This window comes from Euphorbia lathyris, chromosome 5 (assembly GCF_963576675.1).
Source record: "Euphorbia lathyris chromosome 5, ddEupLath1.1, whole genome shotgun sequence".
NCBI lineage: Eukaryota > Viridiplantae > Streptophyta > Magnoliopsida > Malpighiales > Euphorbiaceae > Euphorbia > Euphorbia lathyris.
This window is the reverse complement of record NC_088914.1, coordinates 92183033-92202133: the sequence shown is the minus strand read 5'-3', so window position 1 is coordinate 92202133 and position 19101 is coordinate 92183033. Positions and strand designations below refer to the sequence as shown.

Genomic DNA, 19101 nt, shown 5'->3' with positions numbered 1-19101 from the left:
TTTAACACCGGTGACCACTCAACTTTAACTAAGTCCTCAAAATGACCGTTAACGACCTCCAAATGAATATATTCAAGAATTAAAGTCGTTCAGAATGACATTTACCATAAAACACATTTTTTATTTTCCAAATCACCTTTTTTTTAGCTTTCTCTCTCTAAAAATTTACTCTCTCTCCTAACCAAACAACACTTAAATGATTTCAAAACGAAAATTTTCAAGAATTAAAATTCCTTAGAATATCATTAACTCTTCGATTTTTTTATGTTCAGACCGTCAGCGGTCGTTTTGAGACGTTGAGTGGCCACTAGTGTTAGAAAGTGTAAAGTTCAGTGGCCATACTGTTAAGAATCGAACTTCAGTGGCCACAATGTTAAATGGGTAAAGTTCAGTGGCCATAGATGTAATTTACCCGGGGTTTACCTTTAAATAAAGGGCTAATTACAAATCTAACCCAACTAAGAGGGGTCATTTACATATCTAACCCACTTTGCTTCCATCTCACCAAATTAGACACTTTCAACCACTTTGGACAAAATTACCCTTAGTTCTATTCGATCGATCGATCTGCTCCTGCTTCTTCTTCCGCTTCTTCTTCTTCTCTTCTTCTTCGTTTCAACTTCTTTTTCGGTATTTTTTTTCAATTTCTGATACCAATCGTTAGCGATTTTTGAGATTATTGACGTATTATGTTCAATTTTCCGTAGAAATTGTATGTTTTTAGCTTATACGTCTGCTTTTCTCGTTGGTCTTGTCTCTTTCCTCATCTGTAATGGTATTGTTTCAATTTCCTCTATTTTTCACCATTTTCCTCCATTATTGTCGCATTTATGACGAAATTTATCGCATTTCGTCGCAAATGTGACAACAGTTGTCGTATTTCGTCTCGCATTTGTGACGAATTCGTCACAAATGCGACATCGCAGCAGTTCATTTGTTATATTTTGTTTCTTTCTCATTTTTTGAGCTTTCCATCCTAATCATCTTCCACAAACACTAATTCTTCAAAGGTTGAACGAAACATAATCTCTTATCTCTATAAACCACCGTCTTTTCGTCGGTTTAGGATGGTGAAGAAGACGTTGAGAGTCTGAAGAAGAAGGTGAATTGAAATAAGGGTATTCTTGTCCGAAGTGGATGAAAGTGTCTAATTTGGTGAGATGGAAGCAAAGTAAGTTAGATATGTAAATGGACCCTTCTAGTTGGGCTATATTTGTAATTAGCCCTTAAATAAAATCTTTGACTTGTAACTCATTATGTCTAAAAAAATACCTAGAGAAAAAAAAAATAGAGAGGGAGAGTCATTTGCGGAAATATTTGAGAAATAATAAATAACTAAATATTTGAGAATAACAAACTTTGAAACAATCAAAAAAATTTCAAAATAGATATTTTAAAAAAGAAAAAGAAAAAATTTACAACCAGGTTTTATTTTCTTCCTTCTTCTTTCATCAAAGTTTAAGAGGATTTAACATGAACAATTTGGGAGAAAAAATATAATTAGGAAAAATTCTTTTTTTCTCATTTTCTAATCCTACATTCTCTTTCTAGAGAAGGAGGAGAAGAAAAAAAGAGAAAAAGATTTTTCCTTTTAATGTAGTATTTTTTTTCTTATGGGCTATAGAGAAAAAAAAGTATATATATATAGTAAAATCTGAGAGAGAAAATGTGGATGACGAAGTTACATCCAGAGAAAAAAGAAGTAAATAATGGAAGTGGAACAGTTGCTGTAGCAATTGATAAAGATAAAACTAGCCAAAATGCCCTAAAATGGGCTGTTGATCATATTCTTCAAAGAGGCCAAGTTGTGATTCTCATTCATGTCAAAGTCAAGGGTTCTACTCATGGTGTTCCTTCCCTCCGTATGTATATTCCTTTCTCCTCCCCGTTTTTCATTAATGTATGGATGTTGTTCATTTTTTCATGCGTGTTTATAGGTGAGATTGTTCGAACATGATTCTTTCGTTTTTCTATGCTCTTTCTCTGGGAAAAGAATTGTAATCCAGTGACCTCCAAATCGTAGTTCCCTTGCCCTGTTTGCCGTAATTAGTAGTTAAACTTAAAACCCTAATCTGTCGAAGGGGAAGCCTGTTCTTCTATGTGATTGAGATATTATGCAAGAGAACAATGGGTTAAGTTGTGATTAATACATCAATTGATTCTTTTATGTGTTTGAGACGTTATGCAAGAGAAAAATGGTTTAAGTTGTGATTAATACATCAATTGATGTTCGTGTTGCAGATAATGAATGCAATAGCTATGTTGCACAAAACTCTTTTTCATTAGCTTTTCCAGCGATTCGTGTCCGTTTCTTTTATGTTTCCATTACCGTTTCCTAGCTAATTTTTCTTAGAAATATAGTTTCCGGTATCGGTTTCATTCATTTCCATTTCCGGGTTCTGCTTTTGTGCAACATAGTGCAATAGTGATGGGGCATGCTTTTGTTTGAAGGATTAGATCTGTCTGAGGTTTAGCATTTTTTCTGTTTGGATCTAGTGAAAGTGGCTTGACATTATTCTCATGGTGTTCCTTCCCTATGTATGTATATTCCTTTCTCCTCCCCATTTTTCATTAATTTATGGATGTTTTTCGTTTTTTCATGCGTCGAACATGATTCTTTCGTTTTTCTATGCTCTGTTGTTCTCCCTGGGAAACAATTGTAATCCAGTGACCTCCAAATCCTAGTTCCCTCGCCCTGTTCGCTGTAATTAGTAGTTAAAAACCCTAATTTGTCGAAGGGGAAGCCTATTCTTCCATGTGATTGTGATATTATGTAAGATAAAATTGGGTTAAGTTGTGATTAATACATCAATTGATGTTCGTGTTGCAGATAATGAATGCAATGGCTATGTTGCACAAAACTCTTCGTCATTAGCTTTTCCAATGATTCGTGCCCGTTTCTTTTATGTTTCCATTACTGTTTCCTAGCTAATTTTTCTTAGAAATATAGTTTCAGTTATCTGTTTCATTCATTTCCATTGCTGGGGTTCCCTTTCTGTGCAATAGTAATGGGCATGATTTTGTTTGAAGGATTAGATCTGTCTGAGGTTTAGCATTTTTTCTGTTTGGATCTAGTGAAAGTGGCTTGACATTATTCTCATTGTGTTCCTTCCCTCCTTATGTATATTCCTTTCTCCTCCCTGTTTTTCATTAATTCGTGCTTGTTTATAGTTGAGATTGTTCAAACATGATTCTTTCGTTTTTCTATGCTCTGTTGTTTTCTCTGGGAAAAGAATTGTAATCCAGTGACCTCCAAATCCTAGTTCCCTCACCATTGTCGCCGTAATCAGCAGTTAAACCCTAATCTTCTATGTGATTGAGATATTATGCACTAGAAAAATGGGTTAAGTTGTGATTAATGCATCAATTGATGTTCGTGTTGCAGATAATGAATCCAATAGTAATGGGCATGGTTTTGTTTGAAGGATTAGATCTATTTGAGGTTTAACATTTTGTTCTACTTGGATCTAGATAAAGTGGCTTCTGTAAACAAAGGCCTAACTCACCAAAAGTTCGGGTTAGGATATGTAGCTTCCCAATTTAGCAATGTAGGATGTTTAACACGCTGGCCCAACATTGAACCATGGCTCTGGGATGTTTAACGCTCTCCCTCACGCCGAATTCATTTGGTGCGTAAAGCTAATATCAGTGGGGCCGAACATTGAGCTATAGCTCTAAAAGGTACCTTAGAGGACGAGGATTGCCTTGTATTTAATAAGCCATATAGCTTCCCAATTTAGCAACGTGGGATGTTTGACACTCCCCCTCACGTCCAATTCATTTTTTTGTGTGTTCTTTTTGATTGACAATGAATGGTTATTAGTTTAGTAGCATTAGTTATAGTTAGGTACTTAGGTTTAAGACATTAAGTATATGTTAATGTCTCTATGATATTTATGATTTAGTATTATGTTCTTATGTGATTTTGTTTTGTTTGTGTGTTCATAAGTGTATTTTTTTGGTTTATGCTTAACTAGTAAAAGAGTATATAATTTTATTTTATTTTATGCGCCTCGTGTTCCTAAGGCGCGCGCCTCACCTTGCGCCTTGAACCTAGGCTTCAAGACCCCTTAGCGTGCCTTGCACCTTTAACAACTATGATCGGTGTGGTAAACCATCCTAGGAGGGGTGATTCAAGGGGGCCCTCCACCTGGGAAGATGGTATGGGGTTGCAGCTTCTTCCTCAACTCCAATAGTGGGTGACACAAGGTTCATGTTTGGAATGGTTCAAGCATAACCTATTTTTGTTCATGTGAACAAATTGGGATTTATTCAAATGATGACCTATTTGTATTTAGGATCTATTATCCAAACGGATGGAGAAGTAGATGGAGATGTTGCTCATAGGAGTTGGTCGAAGTGGAAGAGTGCTACGGGTTTCCTTTGTGACCCCGACATGCCTAATAGATTGAAGGGAAAATTCTACCGCACGGCAATCAGACCAGCATTGTTATATGGTACGGAGTGTTGGGCAGTGAAACATTGTCACATCCATAAGATGTCGGTGGCGGAGATGTGTATGTTGAGATGGATGTGTGGTCATACGAGAAAGGATCGGGTGAGTAATGAAATAATTAGGACAAAAGTAGGGGTTACATCTATTGAGAATAAAATGAGAGATAGTGGTGAGGGGTAGGGGAAGACCTAAGCAAACTTGGAGGAGGGTGATCGAGAGTGATATGAGTTTACTGGGAATTGAGGAAAATATGGTAGTGGATAGGACGGAGTGGAGGGAGCGAATTTGTATCGCTGACACGACTTGATTTCACGGTTTTATATGATGGTTCATGTTAGCCGACCTCGAATCATTTCGGGACTAAGACTTTGTTGTTGTTGTTGTTGTATAGAAGTTTGAGATCGTTTGAACATTTGTATTCACGTTTGAGATTATTTGGTCGTCATCAGTAGGGTGAACCATCTTAGGAGGGATAGTTCCAGGCAGCCTTCCATCTAGATAGAGGGTCTAGGATGCAGCCTCTTTCCTAGTCCACCACTTGGTGGACACAAGTTTCATGTTTGAAAGTATGCAAACGTAACCTATTTATGTTCATCTTGAGATTATTCGAATATGACCTATTAAGTTTGTCTTAACAACATATTTATGTTTGAGATTGTTTGAACATGTTATTGTATTTATGTTTGAGATTATTCAATAAAAATCGGTGTTATATTGGGAAGTTGACACATTCATATTAATTTTGCAAAATATTTCCCGATCTACATTAGATTCCAAACTATTTTTGGATTTGTGGTGAATTCAGTTCACCACGCCGCCGGACAAAATCAGTCTGCCATTAATAATGATGTAGAGTCAGATATTCTCAGACTCCATGGAGTTTATCATAGGCGTCGAACGACATCGTCCGTGTGTCTAACACGTGTGTTTGTAATGATAATGCAGAGAGAGAGAATTCATTGGTGTGTAGAGATCCTGATCCTCAAACCAGAGACTTGTTCCTTCCTTTTCGCTGTTTTTGTACACGTAAAGAAGTAAGTATTCATTTTATTTTATTTTTTTTATCCTTTTTTTCTGATAAGAAATTGAGAAATCAGTGTTGAATTAATATTTGTAGATTCAATGCAAAGATGTTGTGCTTCAAGAAACCGAAATAGCAAAAGGTTTAGTTGAATATGTAACTCATACTGCAATTGAGACTTTAGTCCTTGGTGCATCCAATAAAACAGGCTTTCTCAGGTTTGTTCCAACCCTCTCAAATCTAAGTATTGGGTCTAAATTTTATAATATACAGTCACAGTGTAATAAATGCGGCCAATCAAGAGAAAGAACCGGACCACAGTAGAATTTGTCTTACTATTTTATAGACTGTTATAGTTTCCGATTAGTCGAGTCCAGACAGACCCGGACCACAATAGAATTTGTCTTACTAATTGAAGCTTAATCATATAAGATTCAAGGTCACAGATGTACCAAGCAGTGTATTGGATCCATGTGCATTTGGATGATTGTATAATTTCTCATCTGATTGACACTTCAAGTCGAGTCCAAAGGGCAAAATTGACCCTTTATTCTAATAAAAACATAAAAGATTCTACATAAAACATAAAAAGTTGAGAAATTAAATGGTGTTTTTGACAAAATTATTACTGATATGTTTGTCAATTTGATTTTTTTTAATAATCTAGGTTCATATGTACTTAGGGTAGCAATTCGAATTATTATGTCATAATCGTGTTATGTTGTCTCTATATTCCAAACTTTTTATCTTAACTATATGTTTCATATAATTATATATGATATAAATGCAAGATAAATGATAATCATATTAGTCGTGCTATGTCAATCAGGTTGGATTAAATGCACCATTGGTCACTGAACTTACATGGTTGTGTCTCAGAATTGTCACTCAACTCCATTTTGTCTCAATAAAATCACTCAACTTTGAGTTTTGTTTCAATTAGGTCGCTCAAGGCATCAGAATGATGTTATTAGTGACACGTCAGTATGAATCAATTCAGATCTCTAACTGCCACCTGGTTGTCATGTATCAGTTATTTTTATGAAAAAAAGCACAAAATTTAATTTTTTTCATAAAAATAACCTACACGTGGCAGCCACGTGTCGTTTTGGTCAGTGATCTGAGTTGACTTATGCTGACGTGTCAGCCATGACATCATTCTGATGCCTTTTAACCATTAAAATCGCTGGAGTGACCTAATTGAGACAAAATTCAAAGTTGAGTGATCTTATTGAGACAAATCGAAGTTGAGTGACCATTTTGAGACAATCATGTAAGTTCAGTGCAATGATACATTTAACCCCAATCAGGTTACTTTTGTACATTCTATTCTTGTCAGAAATTACTATTTTATAGACTGTTATAGTTTCCGATTAGTCGAGTCCAGATAGACCCGGACCACAGTAGAATTTGTCTTACTAATTGAAGCTTAATCTTATAAGATTCAAGGTCACAGATGTACCAAGCAGTGTATTGAAAACAGCACCAGAATTTTGTACAGTTCATGTGATTTCAAAAGGGAAAATTCAATCAACAAGATCAGCCACTAAGCCTGCGCCAGCTGTCTTCCCATTACATTCCAAACATACCAATCAGCCTATCTCCAAACATGCCAATAATCAGCCTATCATGGAGACTTTCCTTCCCCTTAATGACAACAACAATAATTATGCATCCAATAATAAAAGAGGTTTGTTTTTATTTAACTTTGTCTATTTTCAAAGATAAATGCACTGATAGTTATTGAAGTTTGGATTATTGAATTTCATTTTCTTTCAATAAAATAACTAAATTTTACATTTGTTTTCAATAAATTTTTGTATAAAAACTTACTGGAATATTGATGTAGCACAAATTGATTATATACTTATACAAGGATTTCATCAGCGGTGTTCAACATTTTATCCAATCCATGGATTTAACCCAATCCAAAACCAAAATAACTAGTTTATTGGTTTATTTATTCTATTGGATTGATTATAACCAAACCAATACAATTTTAATACATGTATAAAATTATTTAACTAGTTAATTAACCAATCCACTAAACCAGCTCAAACTATTTCCCTAACTTTTACAATCATCAAACCTAAAAGAACCAAAATCTTCACATACATATCCTAATTTACGCCTTCACCCAAAAATTTCCACTCGATCAATTCCTGAGTCAACTCGCTACCTTCTTCAGTATTTTCTGGAATTTCAGAGTATTTTTTGGAATTTGAGTATTTTCTCGAATTCCAGTATTTTCTGGAATTCCAGATTTCTGAAATTCTAGTATTTTGTGGAATTCCAATAATATTTTCTGGAATTCCAGGTTTCTTTATCTAGAATCTCGAATTCTAGATTCTGGAATTTCAGTATTTTCTCGAATTACGGATTTCTGTAATTCCAATATTTTTTGGAATTCCAGTATAATCTGGAACAGTATTTTCTGGAACTCCAGTAATAAATTGGATTTTATTTGGATTGAATAAAATAAATTTAATTATTTAATTTAATCAAAATAATAATACATATAGGTTTATGTGAAATTAATTAATGGGTTATTTGTTAATAACCAATCCAATCCAACTTCACAGAGTATTCATCGGTTGGACTGGTTATTTACAATCAATCCATGAATCCTCGATTGATTGGATTGAATTGGTTTTTTTAATCCAATAACCATTGGATTGACCCATGAACCCTAGATGTGACACACACACATGGTTGCCACGTGAGTCATATAGCACATAGTTAGTATATAGTCAACTGTCTTTTATGTCACCTCAATATTTGAGGGATTTGTTGTGCACAAATTGGTCAGAATACTTTATTGAAATCAAATGTGAAATTCATTAGTTTTATTAAAGAAAATGAAGTTCATAAAATAATCCCAAACAATGTATTTTATCCATCTTTCAACTCTTTTTCTTTTCATTTTCTTATTAATGTCCTCTACTTATGAAATTAATGATTATTTTGTCAGTTCAAGAGAAGCCACCAACAGTGGATCCACCTCGGAAATCAGAAGAATCTGACTTCTTCAGGTATTTCAAATCAATTTTTTTTCATTTTAATTAAAAAATTAAAACTAGATTTAATTTTGTTCAATTTTAAAAATACTGGAACATATATATAGAGAAAGATGAAATAAACAAGTTCTGAAATGTTGTTGTCAAATGATTTAGGGATAAGGTCCAAATTTACCCGACATATGAAATAGTAAAATTTTACCCAAGTAAGATCAATTTTACCCCTATCTAATAGAAAATTTGAACCATTGGTTTATCGTTGTTTGATTCGTTATTTAACCGTTAAATTGGACCTTCCAAACTTCAATTATGTCTAAAATGTTTACTGTGTTACTACAACAATTACAAATCACCTAAGTCTGCCGCATATAAGTTAATCACAAAAGAACTACCTAAAATGTTTACTATGTTATTAACGCAGTTACAAACAACCTGCCAAAATGCGCGAAAATGTTTCAGTTTATTGACAAACTAGTTTAAAAGGTCTAACATGGTAATCAAATAACGGTCAAACCAATTTGTTCAAGTTTTCTGTTAGGTAGGATTATAATTGATCTTGCTTTGGAAGGTTAGGGATAAAATTTTACCATTTTATACGTTAGGGACGTATCTGTCATTCTCCAAAAACGATAGGAGCAAAATAGGACCTTATCCCAATAATCTATTTATCTTTAGTTTTTCAACCAATTCAAGATATGTGTTATTTGGTACAACTGAATATAAAAACTTAGTTTATGTGTTGAATATAAAAACTGTTTAATAAGAAACTAAAAAAAGTAAAGTATTGAATTTAGAGATATAAAATTATATTTGTGGAAATTTCTGAGAAGTAGTAATATAAATATATTTAAAGGATATATAAATATTTATTATAATAAAAATTTAGGGTAGTCTTCGTCTAAAATTGAACTATACTTCAAATTGTAAGAGTCAGTTTGATATTGCTTTTTCAGACTCTAAAAGCTATGAAAGCTAAAAAGTAGCCTTTGGTAAATGGAAAATTGTTTTCCCTAGAAGTTGGGAAAATTGTAAAAGCTCCTTTTAGGAGAAGCTACAATTTGTAGCTTTTCGGGAATGCTGCTTTCACAACTTATAAGGAAAGTCGAACTTTCATCCACAACAATGGCAAACTGGCTCTAAGTTAAATACCTTAACTTATTAAATTAAGTTTTTTTTTTTTGTAAGATTAAGTTTTTTTTCTTAGCCAAAAGCATAATTAAGCTCTTGAACTTTACCTGTTTTGAGGATCAAGCCCTGATCAATTAATTTTCTATATTGAGCCCTTGATGATTGATTCTTTTATGTATCAGACTCTTATTTAACTTTTCCGTCGAGTTTGGGCTGCATACATTGTTAGGACGATTCGGCTGGTTGACATGGACAAATAAAAATAAGAGTTTCTTGACTAGAGTTAAAAATTAAAAAGTAAAAAGAAATTATAGAAATTAATTTCCTGTAGGTTCTTCCAAGCTCGATCTTCTCCTCTCCAATTTCGGGATTTCCAGCATGATCTTCTCCCCTAACACCAAAATCTATTTCTAGTAGGTTCTTCCAAGCTCAGTTTCCATCTTAGAAAAACATACTGGAAATCGATTTCTGTAGTTTCTTTTTACTTTTTACTCTCTCTATCCTAGTCAAGAAACTTATTTTTTTATTTGTCCACATAGAAGTAAAAATGTCCACGTCAATAGGCTGAATCCCTTAACGGCGCTGTCGTCCAAACTCGATGGAAAACTTAAATAGGGGTTGAATTCATAACAAAATCAATGATCAAGGGTCAATGTGGAAAAGAAAAGGGCAAAGTTCAGGGGCTTAATTATGCTTTTTGCCTTATTTCTTTTTTAACTTCGGAGAAACTTTTGAGTGATATTACCATAAGTTAAAAACTAATGAGGGCTTATTAATGTTGATGCTTCTGTGATTTACTATAAAACATAATACTGACGCATTTGTTCTCAATGGCTAATATAGGGGTGCCAAGGGGGTGGGGCGGGAACGGGAAGACATTTCCCATTCCGAACAGTTTTGGGGACAGATACGAAGAATTTCCGTTAGAGATATCGGAGATGTTTTTGTCTCCATCCTCACTTCCCACAAATCCCACGGGTAATAGGAAACCCCATCCCCACATAAAATATTTATATAAAACTATGAATTAGGGATAAGGTGCAAAAATACCCCTAACATTTACAGTCAGGAGTAATTTTACCCTAACGTAAAAAATGATGCAATTTTACCTCTAACGTTGGCAGCCAAGAGCGTTGTCAAGTGGGGTCGATTTGAGAAATAATTCATCAAACTGACTTCTCGGTTATGAATCTTGTTATCTACACTTCACAAGTAGGGTCATTTTATCACTCATTAGTAAGAGATCATAAAAAAATTAAAAAATATAATGTCTATTGTACGAGTTGGACAAAAAAAATTCAAAATATTTCACCACGAGTTTATAAATATTAATCTCCAATTCTATTATTAAATCACGTAAAATTTGAAATCTTTTGAATAAGGAACAAAATATGTGTGTTTTATAATAATATCTGAAATTGACCCAACTTGCCAATGTTGGGGTAAAAATTGCTCTTGGCTGCCAACTTTAGGGTAAAATCGCACCATTTTAAATGTTAGGAGTATTTTTGCACCTTATCCCTATTAATTATTAGTAAAAATCTGGTTGTAGTTATATATAACCATTTTTTACTAGCTATTTATATTTATAATCATATATATAAGTATCCAAATATATATAAATACATATCCAACCATGAACATTAACATTAGCGGTGTCAAAATAGATTACCTGTGTTATGTGATCTAGATGCTCCACATGATTATATATGATATGAATGTAATAAAAGCTTCTGAGGAAAGAGAACAGTATATTTAACTATTGCTATGGAACAAAGATTGTTTTGTTTAGAACTAGCTTGCTAAGGTGAGCCTTAGGGAGGATTTTTTCATATTCCAGAAAAGAAAGCTTTCCATGCTAGAATGACTTTCGAATCCAATTCCCTAGATGCTCCACATGATTATATATGATATGAATGTAATAAAATGATAACCGTGTCCCTTAATTTCGTTATCCTGTCAGAAATCGACAACTCTGATTAACATATAAATGTTTTTTTTTTCTTTTCTTAAGGTCCCCCTTAACTAGGAAAGGAGCGAATGGGAAAACGTATGCAGAACTTAGTGTACCAGACACAGATATATCCTTTGTTAGTTCTGGTAGACCAAGTGTTTCGAGCAGCAGACCAAGCGTTGATCGGTTCTATCCAGCATTATATGATTTCATCGAAATGGGTGGTCGCAGCCAAAGGCCTTCAAATGTGTCCGAAGCAGAGAGCAACGAATATTCATTTACGAGTCAACATCATCGTACTGGTGGAAGAAAATCAGCTGAGATGATTCTCACTCCTCCTGATTTGTTAACCATTTCTTATGACAGTGACAGATTATCCTGTTCTTCCCAGTCCACTAACATGGTATGATCTATGTTGTACGGAAACTTTAATTTTAATCGCGTTTCACATTTCTGAAATGTTTCGGAAACTGAATGTTTTGGGTCACGTTTTCATAATTTAATAAAAACTCGGGTTACAGGATGATGTGGAAGCCGAAATGAGGAGGCTAAAACTCGAGCTCAAGCAAACCATGGAGATGTATAGTACAGCCTGCAAAGAAGCTCTCTCAGCAAAACAAAAGGTATATATATGTTGTCTCTTAACTCTAAACATTTTTAAGCTTGCAATTTTACCCTTATTGTTTTGTCCTAATTAATTTTTGTCATTTTTGAAGTGATGCTGATGAATTTCGGATTATGACTTGTCCGTATTTTCTTATAAAATTTATCGATAAAATCTCTTAAAAAAGGTTAAATTGCACTATTGAAAACATTGTATAGCTCAGGATGGCTAAACACATTAGAGTTCATCCTCACCCGGAAAACACACACAACTAGGAGGCCGTTTGTTTGCTGGAAAATATTGTGCAGGAAAATATTTTCCTGATTTTTCGATGTTTGTTTGCTTAAGAAAATAAGTAACGGAAAGTTTTAGGTTAATCAGTAGAAAAATGTACGAAGAAAGTGAAGAAAATGTTTAGCCTTTAGAAATGATTAAAACATTTTATGAAACGATTTAGAGCCCTACTCTATTTTTTCTTACCCTTTTGAAAACAACAGCCACCCATCATTTCTTCCCATTTTCCGGTGTTTTAGTCAAACATTGGAAGATAATTTATTTTTTAACAAAAAAATTTCCTCTACCCAATATTTTTCAAAACACAATATTTTCCAGCAAACAAATGAGACCTAATGTCACAATAATGTGTCACAATAAAAAAAAGTAGAAACGATCTTTAGCGGATTTGTAAGAAAATGATTTTTTTTGTGTGTGTTTTATACCGTTAGAAAGAAAACCCAACAGCGGCTTAGACTTTATTAAGGGCGGCCCTAAGCAGGGGTCCGGGGAGGGGTCCCACCACAAGGGTGTATTGGGGGCAGGCCTTCCCTTGCCAATTTTTTGGCAAGAGGCCGCTCCCAAGGCTCGAACCTGTGACCTCTCGGTCACACCGGCTTAGGCTTTGTTAAATAAGCAAAATCAACAATTCAACTTGTCATAAAAAAACTAATACCATCATTTTTCTAAACGGTTGTATGAAAAATAACAAATTTCTTCTAATAGTGAATTTTCCATCTAAAATAAGTGATTTCAAATAAATAGTAATAATGACGTGATTCCGGTAAAGAAGAATGTCAAGTGCAATTAATCCAACTCAAATTGAAGTTATACATCCATTTTCGATTGATTAAAAAGTTCAAAAACAATGGAGTATAATTAATTTCAGGGGTGGATTTAGGAGAATAACGGAGGGGATGAAAATGTCCGCCAGTAGAAGTACATTTTCCATTAGTAATCACAGGCTATTCAGAATTTATAGCAGATTTAGCATCAATTGAACACATTTTCGTCCTTTGATTTTTCGAGTATCTTGTTATGACTTTGTTACTGTTAAGTTATAAATACACATGCATATTTCCAGGCAAGAGAGCTTGAACTTTGGAAAATGGAAGAAGAGCGGAGACTCGGAGAAGCACGAAAAGCAGAGGAAGCTGCGTTGGCCACTGCTGAGAGGGAGAAGGCAAAGTCAAAAGCAGCCATTGAAGCTGCAGAAGCATCTCGAAAGATTGCAGAAATCGAAGGACGAAGGAGAGCTGAAGCAGAAATGAAAGTGATCAAAGAATCACGAGAGAAACGAAAGGCACTCGATGTCTTATCAAATTCAGATGTAAGATACAGAAAGTACTCCATAGAAGAAATTGAAGCAGCAACAGATTTCTTTTCCCAGTCTCTGAGAATTGGGGAGGGAGGCTATGGACCTGTTTACCGAGGGAGTCTAGATCATACAACCGTCGCTATTAAGGTTTTACGACCGGATGCAACGCAAGGAAGGTCACAGTTTAACCAAGAGGTACATACGTTGTCCGAAATTTTATCTACAAAATATATATACTGTAATAACTTGTTAGTTCTTACTTTCTTATTACGCTAATCAGTCTTCGTATTAGTGAAAATACATTGCAGAGGTATCTACAGAAATAGTTTAGGAATTGACTACAAATGTATTAGTATCCCCAATTGTAGCACCTCATATGGGAAGGGTCAATTCGGGTGATCGGGGTGCTACGAATAGACCTTCCAATTTCGTGTTCGAGTCGTGTCATTTTCGGGTTCATGTTGAAAAGAGTAAACCCAAACCCAATCCAAAAGCTTTCGTGTCACAATCGTGTTAACCTATTTGGGTTAGTGTCGTGTTTTCGGGTTACACGTAATTTTGTTATGCATATATATTAATGATAACTTTTAACACTAACCATCGAAAAATCTGTTAATATCATGTTAGGTGATCATGTAATGTGTTTATAACAATTTGGAAGGTTCGAATCATATTTCTAAGTAATAATTCTAATTTTATTATCTTTATTAATAAAGTGAAAGTACCAAAGAAAATAAGAATAATTTTAAATATTCGTGTCGTTTCGTGTCGTCTTCGGGTTAGCACAACAACACTAATCCAACCCAGAAAAATTTGCGTGTTAGTTTTGTGTCAACCCAAAAATGACACATTACCTGCTAAGCTAAACTCAAATACTAAAATTTCGTGTCGTGTAATGGTGTCATGTGTACTTTTGCTACCTCCATCACTAATTTGATATTCATTTACGATTATGTTTTTAATCAATTATCATGATATATAACAAATATACAATTAACTCTGCAGATTGAAGTATTAAGCTGCGTAAGGCACCCAAACATGGTTCTTCTCCTCGGAGCTTGCCCGGAATACGGTTGTTTAGTATATGAATACATGGGAAACGGAAGCTTAGAAGACCGTCTATTCCTTAAAGGAAACAGTCCTCCTCTTTCATGGCAATTAAGGTTCAGAATAGCAGCTGAAATCGGAAAAGGTTTACTCTTCCTCCACCAAGCCAAACCCGAACCACTCGTCCACCGTGATCTCAAACCAGCAAACATCCTTCTTGATCGGAACTATGTCAGCAAAATCAGCGACGTCGGATTAGCCAGATTAGTCCCGCCGTCCATTGCCGATAAAGTCACACAATACAGAATGACATCGGCGGCAGGAACATTCTGTTACATAGATCCGGAATATCAGCAAACAGGAATGTTAGGAATCAAATCGGATATTTACTCGTTCGGAGTCATGTTGTTACAGATTTTGACGGCGAAACCTCCTATGGCTTTGACTCATCATGTTGAGATGGCTTTGGAGGAGGACACATTTGAACAGATGTTAGATCCAATGGTGCCTGATTGGCCGGTGGAAGAGGCGAAATCTTTGGCGAGATTAGCGCTTCAATGTGCTGAGTTGCGACGGAAAGATAGACCAGATCTGAAAACTGTTATAATGCCTGAACTTAACAGATTGAATACAATTGCTTCAATGAATATGCATCTAGCTGATCCGAGTTCCGCCATTTGTATTATCTCTCCCAATCCTAGCCAAGTTTCTTTTCGACTGGTAAGTATTTTCTTTCGGGTTAATTTGATTTTTAAACTTGTTTTGCAATTAGACCAGTTTATGAGCCCGGGTACCTACCCAGTCTGTCTAGACCCATGTCTAGTAGATCGAGTTTGGAAAAGCAAAATAAGATAATTAGGCCGTGCCCGATCTAGGTCTGCCTATTTTTGTGCCGGGTTTAGAATTTATAAAAATAGGACAGCGTAGCCCAACCCGACCTATTAATATTATATATACAAATTATAATATAATTTAAAAATATATAAGGAGGTGGGGATGCTCTTAGTTCGGGAATTAATTTTCAAGCCTAAGTCTAGCACGATCTGAACTCGATTAAATTGATAACGGGTTGAGCTAAGTGTTTTTAGGTGAAAGTCCATGAGACTCGACTCACCCTAATCCAAGAACATATCTATTTGCAAAAGTGGTGTCAAAATATCGTGTCATAATCATGTTATGCAATCTATGTATTCACATGATTATATACGATATAAATACAATAAAAAAAAAGATAACCGTGTTAAACGAGTCATGTCAGACAGTTTGTCTTTGTAAATTGTGTTGTCAATATTAAAAGTTAGTATCAAACAAACACGCAACCAAAAAATAAATAAATAAAGAAATTATCAATCTTATGATAACCAAATGTCGTTTGAATTTATTTGTTTTTGGGATAAGGTGCAAAAATACCCCTCACGTTCATAGCTGAGAATTTGAAAAATATTTGAATTTTTTTTGCCCAACTCGTATACATATGTTTGTGATATGTGTGTCTTAGGGAAAAATTGCAATATTTAGACGTTATGGGTAAAATTGCTTTTAGCGGTCAACGTTAGAGTTTTTTTGCATCATATCTCTTTGTTTTTCTTCCGCGAATACTTGTACTTTTTTTTTGTTCGTTTTTATTGAATCTTTAAATTTTTGGTTTAATTTTATTAGCTTCTTTTGAAGCTTATAAGTTTACTCCTTTTCAATTGAGTCCCTACAAAAGTTTCTGATACGACACAAAGATAATCCGCTTAACGTGACCCATTTGACACATTTTTTTTATTTTTGAATCATATATGATCACGTGAAATGAGGGCGAGCATTGGCGCAATGGTAAATGTTGTCACTGGTTTGAATCTTAGGAGCGGCCTCTTACCAAAAAACATTGGCAGGGGAAGGCTTGCTCCCACTGTGTAGAGATCCTCTAGAGTTGAAATCCTCTAGAGTTGGTGGAGTTATATGCATCTCAACCATTAATTACAAAATGAATGGATGAGATTTGATTAATCAATAAATGACTAATTAAATATTAAAATTTATCAATTAAATCTCATCAATTAATGTTGCAATTAATGGTTGAGATTACAACTCCACCAACTCTAGAGGGTTTTCAACTCTAGAGGATCCCTACCCGCTCCCACTACACCCTTATGGTGGGACCCCTCGCTTAGGGACGCGTAGTGCACTGGGCCGCCCTTTATATGATCACGTGAAATATATAAATAACGTAACACGATTGTGATTTTTGTCCCGTTGCAGAGCGATGGAAATTTATCTGATGTAAGCTCAACGAGAAGCATGCCAATGGCTTAAGATTGGCGATGAACTCAACATGAATCCGTCAGGAAGCCGAAATAACTAAAAGATTATGCCAAGTTTTATACATTTTGTAGTAATTATAATTAATCAATAGGCTTTAACTAACAATTAACAAGAAAGAAATTTTGCATTCTTTTTGTTAATTTGATGCTAAATTGGTATCAATTTTGATATAAACAATAAGCTCCCTGCTAACGGCGTCAAGTTTGCGTTTCAACCCGGACCACAGCAGAATTTTTCAGCTTCTTACAATGTTTTGGTATTGAAGGAAATGTTGTTTTTGATTCAGTACAAAAGTGTTTCATCATGTAATTCTGAGCCACTGGTTCTTGTAATGTAATGTACATGTGTGACTTCATAATTTTTCTTATATATAAAAGATTATTCTTTGTTTAATTAAGCGTTTTGATAGCATACGTAGCTGATTAACCACTATATTTTACGTTTAATTCGACCGGTTAACCATTTTATCAGTTTTTCAAACAATTAACTACATGTACTAATTTGTTAAATTTGATTTCAGTTTAATTTTTGGCATTACACCCATTTGGGTCCAAATTAAAGCTTTAAAGTCAATTAGGATCTCAAACTATTAAAACTATCAATCAGGTCCATGAACGAAGCAACAATTCCCATCTTATCTTAAAATCAGAAACTGATTGTAATAAGGGCTAATTACAAATCTAGTCCAATTAAGATGGGTTATTTACATATCTAACCCACTTTGTTTCCATCTTACCAAATTAGACTGTTTCATCCATTTTTGGATAAAATTACCCTTAGTTTTATTGATCGATGGATCTTCTTCTTCTTCTTCCTCTTCTTCTTTCTTCTTCTTCTTCTTCTTCTTCTTCTTCGATTCCTGATATCAACCGTTAGCGATTTTTGAAGTATTATGTTCGATTTCCCGTAGAAATGATATGTTTTTATCTTATACGTCTGCTTTTCTCGCTGGTCTTCACTCTTTCTTCATCTGTAATGGTATCGTTTCAATTTTCTATATTTTCCACCATTTTCCTCAATTTTCCTACATTGTTGTCTCATTTGTAACGAAATTTGTCGCATTCGTCACAAATGTGACAATAGTTGTCACATTTCGGCGCAAATGCGCCAACACTTATCGCAGATGCGACAACTCTTGTCGCATTTGCGACAAATGTGACAATTGTTATCGCATTTGTGACGAAATACGGCAAATTTTGTCACAAATGCGATAACAATGGAGAAAAATGGTGGAAAATTGAGAAAATTGAAACAATGCCATTATAGATGAAGAAAGAGGCAAGACTAGCGAGAAAAGCAGGCGTATAAGCTAGAAACATAGCACTTCTACGGAAATTAAACATAATACTTCAAAAATCGCTAACAATTGATATCAGAAGTCGATCCATCAATCAATAGAACTAAGGGTAATTTTGTCCAAAGTGGATGAAATGATCTAATTTGGTAAAATGGAAGCAAAGTGAGTTAGATATATAAATGACCCCTCTTAGTTGGACTAGATTTGTAATTAGCCTTTGTAATAATCTTTGTGCTGGTTCAAAATGTATTTGGGGAAGAGAGTCTGAAACTGTTCAACCGAATGATTTTCTATGATGCCTCAATTGATGATTTTTGTTTAGAATGTGGACTCAATTGATGATTTTTTTTATTAGTTCAACCTGATTTATGATTTTGATAGTTTAAGGAGCCGAATGGATATTATACCTTAATTTTTTTATTTTGATTTTTAATTATTAATCAATAAATATAAAAATAGTAAAAGAATTTACATTTTTATCTAATAATGCACTGTGATAAAAAAAAAATTTGAAGAAAAAATTTATTAATGAGAATCAGAAAACAACAACGAAATTTGGAGGGATAAGATTTCACTCCATAAATTTCGGCACAAAATGAACAGCTCTAGCAACGACATTAGCTACTTTATTCACAGAACGACTAAATATTTAACAGAAATGTGAAGAAATTAACAA

The 19101-nt window shown here is 34.3% G+C and overlaps 1 protein-coding gene across 1 annotated transcript; it reads left to right on the top strand.

Moving 5' to 3' along the window:
• The first annotated feature begins 1504 nt into the window (after window positions 1-1504).
• LOC136229475 (U-box domain-containing protein 35-like) lies at window positions 1505-17521 on the top strand. Its single transcript, XM_066018308.1, has 10 exons — window positions 1505-1862; window positions 5402-5490; window positions 5574-5695; window positions 6920-7167; window positions 8449-8509; window positions 11637-11979; window positions 12098-12199; window positions 13538-13966; window positions 14777-15538; window positions 17066-17521. Exons 1-10 carry the CDS (start codon window positions 1667-1669, stop codon window positions 17117-17119), a joined length of 2406 nt encoding a protein of 801 aa, XP_065874380.1. The 5' UTR covers window positions 1505-1666; the 3' UTR covers window positions 17120-17521.
• The last annotated feature ends 1580 nt before the right edge of the window (window positions 17522-19101 follow it).